Source organism: Hydra viridissima, unplaced genomic scaffold, assembly GCF_058129835.1.
Source record: "Hydra viridissima isolate aposymbiotic clone 2 unplaced genomic scaffold, HvirCarnegie_v1 scaffold_4, whole genome shotgun sequence".
Taxonomy (NCBI): domain Eukaryota; kingdom Metazoa; phylum Cnidaria; class Hydrozoa; order Anthoathecata; family Hydridae; genus Hydra; species Hydra viridissima.
This window is the reverse complement of record NW_028324303.1, coordinates 18,987,952-19,003,083: the sequence shown is the minus strand read 5'-3', so window position 1 is coordinate 19,003,083 and position 15,132 is coordinate 18,987,952. Positions and strand designations below refer to the sequence as shown.

General features: G+C 30.3%; 1 protein-coding gene across 1 annotated transcript; it reads left to right on the top strand.

Moving 5' to 3' along the window:
- The first annotated feature begins 847 nt into the window (after positions 1 to 847).
- On the top strand, positions 848 to 14,897 carry LOC149890322 (uncharacterized). The gene is made up of 4 exons (XM_090085250.1): positions 848 to 1,099; positions 1,157 to 4,850; positions 5,096 to 5,910; positions 14,538 to 14,897. Exons 1-4 carry the CDS (start codon positions 848 to 850, stop codon positions 14,895 to 14,897), a joined length of 5,121 nt encoding a protein of 1,706 aa, XP_089941376.1.
- Positions 14,898 to 15,132: the final 235 nt, after the last annotated feature.

The window sequence follows — 15,132 nt, the reverse complement described above, 5'->3', positions numbered from 1 at the left end:
AAAGATAACTGTCTCTGATGTTTTAAACTATGAATTTGACGGAGAAAATGATTTTGGGGAGAGTGATGAAAGTGACGATGAGTTTGAATTGGGAAATGACGAAGCCAATACTAATATTGAAGAAGTAAGTGAGAATGATTATGTTTCAACAAGTGGTGATGAGCCACTAGCATGTATAGCATCAAGACCAGTTGAATGCTAATGAGACACCTATTAACAAAAATAATACTACACCAACTACTTACATATGGAGAAGTAAGAACTTTGAACCCCTAGATGACGTAAACTTCAAGGAGCCTGGAATGATACCAACACCAGATTTGGAAAACACACCCTTTCAATATTTTAAATTGTTAGTGATGAGATGCTGAACAACACCACTGTTGAAGCCTGTTCGGCTTCCCGATAATAAACTAGCGGGTTTATAGTATCCCCGCAATGCATTGTGTGCTAGCCATGCTTTCCTTAAGTTTTTTGTTAAATCTATACTTGACTATGCTAGAGCACTTTATTAAGACTTTGTACTAAACTTCTTGTGTTATAAATATATATTATGTGCTTGCAACTACTCAAGTTGTTTATCTAATGCGAACCATTGAGTAAGCTAAAATACTCAATATTTGGAGCCCACGGAGAGCGAGAGAGATTGTCAAAGTTAAGTACTTATGAACATTGTATTTGTTTTTTTGGGATTAACCTGCGTTTTGGGGTTGTCTGGGGGCGTATTTTTGCTAGCATTAAAAAAATTACATAGTGTGTGTGTAATTTGTGTTTGTGGTTGTATCAGAATTAGCCATAATTTTTTTTGAATAAACTGTTGTTACTAGCATTCTTAGGGTTCGTAATAATGGCAGGTATTGCTGGAAAAAAACGTATTCGCACCATTACCATCATTGCTATAAAAAACATACTTGAAAAGGCTAATAATTGCATGACTAATTTCAGTCAAGGTAGTGACTCAGTTGAGGAACTATGCAGTTTCAAAGAAGTTTTGATTGAAAAATATAATAAGGTTAAAGCCATTGATGATGAATTAATAAATTTAATTGAAGATGATGAAGACTTACAAAATGAAGAGAATTTAGCCAATGAATTCTCTGTATTTTTTAAGAAAAATATCAAAATAATTGAAAGGTTTAATGATAATTATTGTAAGAATAACAATGAGTCACAATCTGGGAGTGTACAAGGTTCTACATCTACTTTTGGAAAGAATAATATTAGACTTCCACCTTTAAAGTTATGTACCTTTGATGGAAAGCCTGAGGAATGGCAGACCTTTTATGAAAATTTTGAATGTGCCATTCATAATAATGAAGATCTTTCCCCAATACAGAAACTTAACTATCTACGTAACTTACTTGAAGGAAAAGCATTAAAAACAATTTCAGGTTTAGCTTTAACAAATGATAATTATAACACCTCATTAGAACTGCTTAAAGAAAGGTTTAGTAATAAACAACTTTTAATATCATCACACATGAAGTCACTCCTTGCTTTAGAGAGAGTGCAAAGCATAAACAATATTTCTTCGTTACGTCGAATACATGACAATCTTGAAGTTCAAATTAGAAGTTTAGAAAATTTAGGTATAGATTCTACTATGTATGGACCTTTATTAATTCCTATCATAATGCAAAAAATTCCGGAAGAGTTAAATTTAATTATTACTAGACAGTTTGAATCTTATGATAATTGGGATATAAGGGGTGTTTTAAAAGCTTTAAAATGTGAACTACAAGCTAGGGAGAAAGCTCAGTCAGACAGAGAAGGTAAAATTAATCATTCCACTGCAGAGGTGCTACATTCTAGTGCTCACTTTAAGCCACAATATGATTTAAAATGTGTTTTTTGTAGCAATAGTCATAGAAGTGAAAATTGTAAAACTGTGACTAATATAAGTTCTAGGAGAAATATTTTAAGAGAGAAGAGGCGTTGCTTTAATTGTTTAAAGCCAGGCCATATGTCTGGTAATTGTCGTTCTAAAATCAGCTGTTTTGAATGCTCCGGGAAGCATCATGTGTCTATGTGTTTTAAAAAGTTCCCTTCTCATGTTGATGATGAAAAAGAGTCAAACAGTAAATTGACATCTGTTGCGAGCAATGAATTACTAAAATCTAAGAATGTTTTATTGCAAACAGCTATTGTTACTCTGAAGAATAAGGAAAATACACAGAAATGTCGACTTCTTTTTGACAGTTGCTCTCAACTCAGTTATATTTCGCCATCATTACGTAAAAAGCTTTTTCTTCCCACAATTGGTAGGAAGCAAATAAGTATTAAAACCTTTGGTAATCAAACACAAACACAAACTTTAGATATGGTTCAGTTTTCAATAGTAACCATAAACAATTCTTTAATACCTGTAACATGTTTTGTTAAGCCCATATGTGCTCCTCTTAGTGGTCAATTTATAGAAGAAGCTGTTGATTCTTTTGAGCATCTTAAAGGTCTCACTTTAAGTGATAGTAATGTTGATTGTAGGTCCTTAGAAGTGGATGTATTAATTGGTGCTGATTATTACTGGTCATTTTTTAATGGAAAAGTAATTCGTGGCGATACAGGTCCTGTTGCTTTACAATCAGCAGTTGGTTATGTATTAAGTGGTTGTGTCAATACCACATCTGGAAAGAATTGTAGTGTTTTTTCCACACATACTTTAAAAGTCGAAGCTGAATTTATTAATGAAATTTCAAAGTTTAATAATAATGTCAAAAAGTTTTGGGAATTAGAGAATTCAGGAGTTGAAAATATTGTTGTCAAACACTTCAAGAATAATATTCATTTTGATAATAAAAAATGTCTGTATACAGTTAAATTGCCATTTAAAGAGAATCATCCATTATTAGGTGATAACTATAGTTTATGTACAAAACGTTTGAATACAGTTCTCAAAAGGTTAAAGAATGATCCTGAGCTCTTAAATGAATATAATGAAATAATCGTAGACCAGTTAAAGTCTGGTGTCATAGAAAAAGTAAATAACTATAATTTGAATTCTGGAGGTGTGCATTACTTGCCACATCGCCCAGTCTGTCGTAAAGACAAAGTTACAACAAAAGTGAGAATGGTTTTTGATGCCAGTTCTTCTTTATCTGGTCCATCTTTAAATGATTGTTTGCATGCTGGACCAAGTTTAGCAACATCTTTATTTAATATATTATTACGTTTTCGTGCAAATAAATATGCCTTTATAGCAGATATAGAGAAAGCCTTTTTGCAAATTGCTCTTGATAAAAATGACAGAAATTATTTACGTTTCATATGGTTTGATGATATTAGTAATGTTAGTAGTAAAAACTTGTTTATATCTCAATTAGCTACTTATTATTTATGTCGAGTTCCCTTTGGTGTTACCTCATCACCATTTCTTCTTAACGCCACATTGATTCATCATGCAGAGAAGTATTACCTCTCTGATGTCAATTTTGTCTCAAAACTTTTACAATCCTTACATATAGATGATTTAAACTCAAGCTGTAGAACAATCGAAGAAGGTTGTTTATTTTTTAATAAATGTAAGGACATATTAAAAGAAGGTGGTTTCCACCTAAGAAAATTTGAGTCTAACTCTTCCGAATTTGAAAAACAAATTAACGGTCACAATTTTGAAAGAAAATTAAATACAAAGGTTTTAGGTCTTAGATGGAATAAGGAAGAAGATTCCATAATTTATTCGTTTGAGGAGTTGTTGAATTTAGCTGTAATAATTCCAACTAAAAGAGAAGTAATGAGTTTCATTGCCAGTATTTATGATCCAATAGGTCTTATAAATCCAGTAGTTGTAACATGTAAGAATTTATTTCAAAGAATTTGTATTGCTAAATTAGGTTGGAATGAAAAGTTATTTGGAGATTTATTGTCAGATTGGAACCTTATTTTAAATGATTTCAAGTCTGTTTCCCAAATAGCAATGCCGCGATGGTATATGAACCCTGGGTTGGGTGCTATGAATGATGTTAAGTTCGAATTACATGGGTTTTCTGATGCAAGTGTTAAGTCTTTTGGGTGTTGTGTTTATCTTAGATTTTTTAATGCTAGTTTTAGTCGCGCCTCTTTGATAGCCTCGAGATCTAGGGTTGCCCCATTAGGCAAAAACACAATGCCTCGATTGGAACTTTCTGGGACTTTACTTTTAGCAAAATTGTTAGCATCTATTTACGATCAATTGATACCAATTTATAACATTTCTAATGTAGTATATTGGACTGACTCAACCATTTGCTTGCATTGGATTTTTAACACGAACAATACCTATGAACAGTTCATACAAAATCGATTAATTAAAATAAGAGAATTAACTTTAATTTGTAATTGGAATTATATTGAATCCTATAGAAATCCTGCAGATATAATTTCTCGAGGATCATCACTTAAGAAGTTATATAGGAATGAGCTCTGGGTTTCTGGACCCAATTTTTTAAATGATGTTAATATCAAATGGCCATATTATGAACATGCCATTCATTCAGATGAATCACTGGAAGTTTTATGTAATGTTGCACACTCTGTATATAATCTTAATCTTGACTTTATTAATATTACTAAATTTAGTGATTATAGGTGCTTACTTCGAGTAACATCATGGATTCTGCGATTTCTCAATAATGTAAAAGGTAAAAGAAAGAACAGTATGACGATCGGTCCAATTACAGCTGAAGAAATAGATAACTCAAAGCGACTGTGGATTAAATTTTCACAATTAAATCTAACTGATGAAAATAGTTTCAAACAATTACGAAAAGATCTTCGTTTATTCACTGAAGATGGAATAATTCGATGTCGTGGCAGAATCGAGAATGCTGACCTAGAATATGACACTATGTTTCCTATTTTTATTTTTAAAAGCTGTTATTTTGCTAAATTATTAATTTTACATTTTCATAAACTTGTCAAGCACAATGGGGTAAAAGAAACAGTTAATGCATTGAGATCCCAGTATTGGATACCTTGTTGTAGACAACTAGCAAAAAGTGTGATACGAGAATGTACAACTTGTCGACGTCTAGAGAGTAAACCTTATTGTTACCACCTGCTCCTCCTCTACCTGAAAGTCGTTTAAACTTTGATTTCGCTTTCAAGTCTGTTGCTTTAGATTATGCAGGCCCACTTTATGTTAAAGATGTTTACAATGGTAGTACATCAAATAAGGCATGGATTTTTTTGTTTACATGTTGCAGTAGTCGTTCAATTTTGTTAGACTTAGTAGCTGACTGCTCATCAAATGCGTGCATTATGGGTATTCGTAGATTTATAGGGAGACGGGGGGTTCCTGATATAATTTATTCAGACAATGGTTCTCAGTTTGTGTCATCTGAAACTCAATCGTTTGCTGCTAACCATTCTATAAAATGGAAATTTAATGCGCCTTCTGCACCTTGGTGGGGAGGGATGTTTGAGCGACTGGTTCGAATGACAAAAAGATGTTTAAAAAAGGCGTTAAAGTCCTCGAAATCTTCATATGAAGAAGTACGAACATTGCTTTCGGAAATTGAAATGGTATTAAACAACCGACCATTAACTTATTTGTATAACGACCAGGGCGATGAAGCACTCACTCCCAATCACTTAGTTTTTGGTCATAAGCTCCGTTTTGAATCAAGTTTAAATTCAAGTGATAAGATAGAACAAGATGTGTATATAAGAAACAGTATGTTAACTAATACGTTGAATCATTTTAGAAGCAGATTCAAAAGTGAATACTTGACAGAGTTGCGTGAATACCATAAATCAAATCAAAATAATGGTAGTTATGGTATTAGTGTTAATGACATTGTATTGATTGAAAACGATAATTGTAAAAGACAGTTGTGGAAGTTAGCACGAGTTGAAGAGCTAATATATTCTAACGATGGGGTCATTCGAGTCGCTAAAGTTAATTACATACAAGAAAACGGAAAATCGTGTTCAGTAAGTCGACCTATTAATAAGCTATATCCTATCGAATGTTCTAACAAAGCGAAGATAATAACTATCACCTTCGTTAATGAGAAAACTATTCCTTTACTCGTCAAAGGCGGCGGGAGTGTTGAAGCCTGTTCGGCTTCCCGATAATAAACTAGCGGGTTTATAGTATCCCCGCAATGCATTGTGTGCTAGCCATGCTTTCCTTAAGTTTTTTGTTAAATCTATACTTGACTATGCTAGAGCACTTTATTAAGACTTTGTACTAAACTTCTTGTGTTATAAATATATATTATGTGCTTGCAACTACTCAAGTTGTTTATCTAATGCGAACCATTGAGTAAGCTAAAATACTCAATAACCACAGAGCAAACAAATATTTGTATTTTGCAATCAAAAAGGTACAGAAAAAAGCATACTAAGAAAGGATATTGAGAAGTTTATTGGTGTATTTCTCAGGATGGGTTTGGTAAGGCTCCCAAGTCGTAGATCATATTGGAAAACATTTATGACCTATGATGGGGTTTCTTCAGCTATGGAAAGGAACAAATTTGAAATGATTCGTTGGAATATTCATTTTGTAAACAATTTAGAAATAGCCGAGGAAAAAAAGCAAATGACCGCATATGGAAGTTACGAACATGCATGAAAGAGCTTTGCCAAAACTTTCTGAGAGTTTCACCAGAAGAGTTTCACGCTGTTGATGAGATAGTGGTTCCTTTTAAAGGGAAGTCCCTACTGCGTCAGTTCTTGCCTAAAAAGTCACATAAGTGGGGGTTCAGGCTTTGGGGTCGTAGTGGTATTTCAGGTTTTTTTATGACTTTGATATTTATCAAAGGAAGTTAAAAAGCATTTCTGATACAAGTTTAGGTGTCAGTGCAGATGTAGTACTCAATTTGACTTCTTCACTGCCTGATAAACACAGCTTCAATGATGTTTGAATAGTTTGATAGTCGAATTGAGGAAGCGTAACATTTATTTTGTAGGAACAATTAAAGGTTCACGAATAAAGAAGACACTTCTTCATTTGTGAACCTCTAATTGTTGAGTCTAATTATTTATCTTTATTCTTTAAATTCCCTGGCCCATAATTTGAGTATCTATAATCACTTGAAATCTGCTTCAACTTAGGACGTTAAATAGGCGAGAACACTTAAGATAAAGTCAAAAAAATTAAAGTTGTTTAAAATATTAGTACAATTATGCCCGTTGTATCAGATTTAATACAAGTCAAAAAAGTGCATTGACATCGTTTTTATGACAAGGAAAATTTTTCCCATTTTTCTATAGCAAGTAGGATTACTTGTACCAAAAATCAGAATTTTTTGAGCATTTTATGCTGCTTTGGGCATTTAAGGGTTAAGTATTCTATTTTTATGACGATAAAAATTAGTTGCTTTTTGAAACAGTATAAAATTAATTCTGTAATTTTATTGAAACTTAAGTTTTGTAAATAAGAAATTGAAATTGGTACTTATTTAATAGTTATTTTCCTTCAATACGTCGACATTAAACAAAGGTAGGAAGACCAGATATTAATTCTTATCAAGGTTCGGCCTTATCTAAAACAAGCATCTTATAGAGTAAGCCTAGTAGCAAATATTTCTAACTTAAAAAGACCAGATTTCAATGTTCAATCCAAAATTGAAAAACTAATTTTTTGAGGAGTCTTGTACTTGAAAAAGCTCAACATCTCAAATGAAACCTTTTTTTCGACTTACACAAAGTCTTAGACTTCGTTTTTTTTTGTTTGTTTTTTGTTTTTTTAAGTAATCTAAGCTTCGAAGAATTGTTCCTGTAGAATGTTGGCTGAATCTGTTGTCTTCTGTAAAAGTTTTACAGCCTCGTCACTGAAAAGTTTCACTTTAAGCTTTTTTTTTTAGTTAAGTTTAGAAATGGAATGATACAAAAATCCAGAAAAAGAATTGCAGTATTCTCACAACATATGAAGACAGCGCAAACTGCTATTCGATAAAAACTATTAGGCTTATTTTAACAAGTTTCAAATTCAGACAAAAAAAAAACTTGTCTCAACGATTGCCTTCCTATTTTAAAGATTAAAACAGTTCTATTTAAAAAAACTTCAGCAATTTCGATATTTTTCGATTCGAAAGACAAATTTCTTGTAACTCGCTACTAGGGGTGTCTCGGATAGGTCATCCACGCCGGATTGGTATATTATCCGGTATCCTGCCAGATAATAAATTAATTCGGTTGGTTATACCGGATATTTTATGTTTATGAATAAAACTTGTTTCAACTATTGCTGCAGTCTTAAAGGCTTGACTAAACGCAGTTTAGACATGGTCAAATCATTTGATGATTTAAAAGTTTTTTTTTTAATTTATTTTTCATAAGGCTTAAATAACGTTTTTGTAAGTTTCACCTAAACTTATACGAGTAAGTGTGGACTAACACATACAAAGTGCTGAGATTTTACAACAACTTTTTAAGCAAACATGTTTCTAGTATTCAAATTTCTCATCTAATTTCCTTTTGTATTTAGAAATACAATAGATACCCTTTACTTTTAGAACGGTTTGGCACCTTGTTGTGATTTGAAGAATATATTTGTTCAAATTTTTACAACCAAAACTATGAGAAAGCCTGTTGTTTTTTTTGCGCGCGAGTTTTCTTAGAGGCTTGGGTTAATGTTGAAATCATGAAGAAATATTCAAATCAGTTTTTTTATCTTGAAATTCCTTCTACTCTTCCTCAACAAGATTTTCACTTGACCGATTTTGTTTAAGAGAAACGTTGAATAACACGACTGTAATTCCGTTACGGGTAATTCCATGTCAAAACAACAAGTCGAGATAACCCACCATCTCAGAAATACTTGATTTTTGGCACAAATGCAGTTAATACCGTCGTTAGGAATAATCAAAAATAATTTGGAGCCAATTTCATTATTTTGAGAGTTATGGGTCTTTGAAGTTTGAGATTTTTTACATTTTTTTATTCTCCGCGCTCTTAGCAACGTCTATAGCAACACTTAAATGTTAAAGTATGCACAGTTACATTAACCATATGTTTACAAAATTTAATAGGCATGGAAGCTTTTGAAGAAAGAAATCAAAAATTATTACTTAAAGTTATTAGATTTTATATTTGAATAAAAACTTTAAGATGAAAACCGGGTTTTTATCAATAATTTTTTAGTAAACATGTATAGTTTAAGATTAATTCACGGTCATTTAAACTTTACCAAAGAGCGACAAGTTATTATACGCAAGCGCAGTAGTAACTTTAAAAAAAGTCAAATTTTAATAATGGCCACGGTCCGTAGCAACGAATTTTTTTATTTAGTTGACTGATTATTTATACATGTTTTCACATTAATCAACATTTTAAACTCTTTCTAAAACTGAAATCATAATAAGCATATCTCAGTTGCATAAGAAAATGAGTCAAATAAGCTTAAGACTATATCAAAAAGTTTAAAGTTGCGCTTTTCTAAGTAAATTAACATTCTTGAATATGCTGATTTGTTTACACTCTTAAAAACACATTATCTAATTTTCTGAGCGTAGAAATTTAATAATTTTTTCGTTTTAAGTTAGATAAATTGTGTCTAGATTTGAAACTGTATTCATATCTGAGAATACAATTTTTTTTTTGTTAAAATATATAGTTCTTCTTACTTACAAATTTTACTATCTATGACAGAGTGTATTTTACTATCTATGACAGATAGATACACAGTATCCCAATGACATAGTCTATGTTCAATTCTTAATTTATAATTAAGTAGAGCTATATTAAAAAAAATAATAATACAGGGTTCATGGCACTTAGGGAAAACCTGGAAAACCAGGGAAAAGTTCTTAAAATTTAGAAAATCAGGGAATACCTAGAAAAGTCAGGGAATTTTTCTTGAAAATCTTGAAAATCAGGAAAAACTCAAGGAATATTTTTTATTTTAATATTCAGGTTGAAGTAACTTTACAGTATCCAGTTTTTAAATCTTTTTTAATATTAAAAGTTGGTTCACTACAGTGGCTTTATAACATTTTTAATAAATAGTAGCTATATTAGATAAATGAACTACTACAGTAACTATATGTTTTAGGAACAAGGATTCAGTTGCAAAAGTCATATATCCTTCAACATAAACAGGGAAAACTATATACTTTCCACCACACAAACTCAGGGAAAAAATATTTAAAAATATAGGAAAATCAGGGAATTATCAGGGAAAACTCGGGGAAAATGGATTTTCAAAACTGCCATGAACCCTGCAATAATAATTGTATTTTTATTATATTGTGGTTTTGTCTTAGTGAAGCTACTGCAATGTTTGCACTAGCTCCACTATGACAAAACCACACATATTATATGGTAGTAATACTAGTCTAATATTACTACCATATAATATATTTGTGTTTATATATATATATATATATATATATATATATATATATATATATATATATATATATATATATATATATATATATTATATTGAATAGTAATTCTTATTCAATAAAATTAACTAAGCCAACTTTATTTTAAAATTTTATTTATAAATTTAAGGTCTAAATAAAAATAATAAGCAAATTTATTTGAGATTAATAATAAAAAATAAGTATGAGCTACGCAAATCATAGGTGGGCTTTAACTTGCCACATCCTTCCATTATACAGATTCAGGATAGCAGCTGGTAGAACTATCACTTGGCATTAACTTTAAGTATCTGAATGTGTAGTGAAAAATGTGTTATGCTCTATCAAAGTTAAAGACTTAATATTACTAAACTGTAGCCATTTATTATTATTCTTTTTTTCATAACAAACTTTATTTATGAAGTTTGTTTTTAATACCTCTAGACTATATATCTATATAGATAGATAGCTATATATATTTTGATATATATGGTTACAAATTTATTTAATTAAAATAATATTTGCTATAATTAGGCTGATGTGTCAGAAACAAAGGAAATATATTGTTAGAAAACTAATCGTAAACATTTTGTTGTCAAAGATTGAAAAAGACCTCTGAGGTTCACCATTCTACCCTCTACACAGAGTTTATTATTTGTATGTGTATATATATATATATATATATATATATATATATATATATATATATATATATATATATATATATATATATATATATATATATATATATATATATATATATATATATATATATATATATATATATATATATATATATATATATATATATATATAGTTTATCTCTTTTTTTCTATTTTATTTAAGCATTTTATTATATTTTAACTGATGATGGCTATGATATAGTCAAAACATGTATTTATAAAATAAATGATTTTAACAAAAATTAAATAAATTGTCTTATTTATTAATATATATATATATATATATATATATATATATATATATATATATATATATATATATATATATATATATATATATATATATATATATATATGTATATATATATATATATATATATATATATATATATATATATATATATATATATATATATATATATATAAACACAAATATATTATATGGTAGTAATATTAGACTAGTATTACTACCATATAATATGTGTGGTTTTGTCATAGTGGAGCTAGTGCAAACATTGCAGTAGCTTCACTAAGACAAAACCACAATATAATAAAAATACAATTATTATTGCAGGGTTCATGGCAGTTTTGAAAATCCATTTTCCCCGAGTTTTCCCTGATAATTCCCTGATTTTCCTATATTTTTAAATATTTTTTCCCTGAGTTTGTGTGGTGGAAAGTATATAGTTTTCCCTGTTTATGTTGAAGGATATATGACTTTTGCAACTGAATCCTTGTTCCTAAAACATATAGTTACTGTAGTAGTTCATTTATCTAATATAGCTACTATTTATTAAAAATGTTATAAAGCCACTGTAGTGAACCAACTTTTAATATTAAAAAAGATTTAAAAACTGGATACTGTAAAGTTACTTCAACCTGAATATTAAAATAAAAAATATTCCTTGAGTTTTTCCTGATTTTCAAGATTTTCAAGAAAAATTCCCTGACTTTTCTAGGTATTCCCTGATTTTCTAAATTTTAAGAACTTTTCCCTGGTTTTCCAGGTTTTCCCTAAGTGCCATGAACCCTGTATTATTATTTTTTTTAATATAGCTCTACTTAATTATAAATTAAGAATTGAACATAGACTATGTCATTGGGATACTGTGTATCTATCTGTCATAGATAGTAAAATACACTCTGTCATAGATAGTAAAATTTGTAAGTAAGAAGAACTATATATTTTAACAAAAAAAAAATTGTATTCTCAGATATGAATACAGTTTCAAATCTAGACACAATTTATCTAACTTAAAACGAAAAAATTATTAAATTTCTACGCTCAGAAAATTAGATAATGTGTTTTTAAGAGTGTAAACAAATCAGCATATTCAAGAATGTTAATTTACTTAGAAAAGCGCAACTTTAAACTTTTTGATATAGTCTTAAGCTTATTTGACTCATTTTCTTATGCAACTGAGATATGCTTATTATGATTTCAGTTTTAGAAAGAGTTTAAAATGTTGATTAATGTGAAAACATGTATAAATAATCAGTCAACTAAATAAAAAAATTCGTTGCTACGGACCGTGGCCATTATTAAAATTTGACTTTTTTTAAAGTTACTACTGCGCTTGCGTATAATAACTTGTCGCTTCTGAACGACCGTGAATTGCAGAAAAGGTATTGATCTATTCATTTTAAATCTTTACAATAATAGTTTATATATAAATACCTGTAAGAGTCAAAAATTATTTCAATGTTTTTTAATGCACATATCTATTTTATTATTGTTTTATTTTTGCAATTTTATTTTTGCATTTTTATTTACCGCTTTGGTTATAATCTCCATAGAGAGATTATAACTAAAACAAATTCTGGCGCTACTCGACTTTCGCACCCCCCCTTTTTTTATGATTGATTCTGATAGAGAATTTTATGCTGATTAAGAATCGTATAAAAACATAGGTCTCAAAATCAACGGAAAGTGCTCTAATCTGAAGTTGAAAGTACAAAAATATACGAAAAATCCCTAATATTCGCCATCTTGAATAAACTAATTTAACGGTTTATTTTGTTTTCTAAAGCAAAACATTGCTAACCTGGTTTTTACTATAAAAAAGTGTCTTTTGACGCGAATGCTCTTTCGAGTGTAATCAGACAGACAGGCGACGTATAAAACATGTTACTCTTGTGAAACATATAATTCCTTCTTGTGAATTTTAATTTTATAACAGAACTTTAAACTATTTTTTCAGAAAAAATTGTTTCCTAATATATAAAGCACAAAGTTTGTGTGTACTTTATACTAATCTAGTTTTGATCCGAATCACAGCAAATTTTGTACAGACCCCTCATTTTACCTGGAAAAGATCATAGGCTGCTTTTCGTCTCAGAACTTTGACCCTAGGGGATACTTTATTTACTAGGATTCCCCTAATTTGCTACACTGGATACCCCTAAGAAGCAAAGTCTCACAAAGTTATCTGTAGCAAAAGTTGTAATTGTGACTTTTCTATAATATCTTTTTAAGTATATTTTGGAGATTTTCATTTTTATCCCGGGGAGCGCCGGATACTAACCAGCTAAATATTATTTAAAAAGGTAATTGAAAAGAACTTTTATCAAATAGTAAAAATGGGATTCCTAAACATTCTTTGCAAAAATGTTTTTAATTAATTTGTGTGGCTATGAAAATAGCCGTTTTGGAAATACAAGATCCTCGGCATGAACTATAAATGTATGTTACGTTCGATGCACACAAAAAGCTATAAATGGTAGCCGTCAAACAGGATATGCTGTAACAACCTGATCCCAAAAGTGAAAAAACCGATGTTCGGGAAACCTCTGCATCCACATACAGTATCGGACAAAACATGGTGGACAAACTCAAATTTAGAACAAAAGTTGATCAAAAACTTAAAAGAACTAGTAAAACAATTGAACATATTGTTTTTTATGTAGTTTATTATGTTCTTAACAAAATTTAAAACGTTTGAATCATACTAAGAATCACAAAAATAATTTATAACACATTTTTCTTAACAAACTACATTTTTCCTTGGACAAAACAAGGTGGACAAATCAAAACGAAGCTTTTTTTATAAGATTTCATTGTCTTTATTCAATTTACCGTATTCTTTTGTTTTTACTATCATAAAATTACTCTAAAATAATAAAATAGATTTTGGAACGTCCGGCCAATTATTTTTTCAATTAAACTAAAAATAGATTTAACTCGTGAATATGGCGTAAATTGCAACTTAAAATGGCTTACGACAAATTAGGAAGTGTTTTATGTGAAAATATTTTTAAAGATTTTAAAAGCGGAAAACCTCTGAAAAGCTGAAATTTGTAGAAAGTATAATATAGCTAAATCGACTGTAAGCAAAACTGTCAAATCATTTGGATCTCGTAACTGCTATAAAACAAACCATCGGGACGTCCGCCCCGATCGTTTGTTTTATAGCAGTCACGAGAAAGATCCATTTTTGTCATCCACAAAATTAACCGAAAAACTTGAACTACATATCTCTAATCGCACTGTGCGACGAAGAGCTAACGAAGCAAAATTGTTTTCTCGAATGCCTGTCAAGAATCCACTAACTTCTTTTAAAAATAGAATGCTAAGACTTGCGTTTGCCGAAGCCACCAAAATTGGACTGTGGACCAGTGGAAAAACATACTTTTTAGTGATGAATCAAAATATAACCTTTTTGGAAGCGACGGCAAGAAGCGAGTCTGGAGACCAAAGAACACCAGATTCAATACTAAATATACCAAGAAGAGTGTTAAGCATGGAACGTCTGCTATGGTTTGGGGATGTTTCTCAGCACTAGGAAATGGTCCTATTCACAAAATTAATGGAATTATGGGCCGCTTTGTTTACAAAGATATAATGGAAGATGTTATGTTACCACATGCTGAATGGGAGATGCCCCTAAAATGGATTTTTCAACAGGGCAATGATCCCAAACATTAGTCAAAAATTGTAAAACAATGGTTTAAGGACAAGAATATCACCATAATGGAGTGGCTTGCACAAAGCCCTGACTTGAATCCCACAGAAAATTTGTGGGAAATAATTGACAATAAGATTGAGCCTGCAAATATGAAGACCAGTGAGGAATTATTTGAACAAATCGAGAAGGCCTGGCGAGAGATTGATATGAGAATTGCTGACTCATTAATTGTGTCTTTGCCCCGAAGAATGAAAG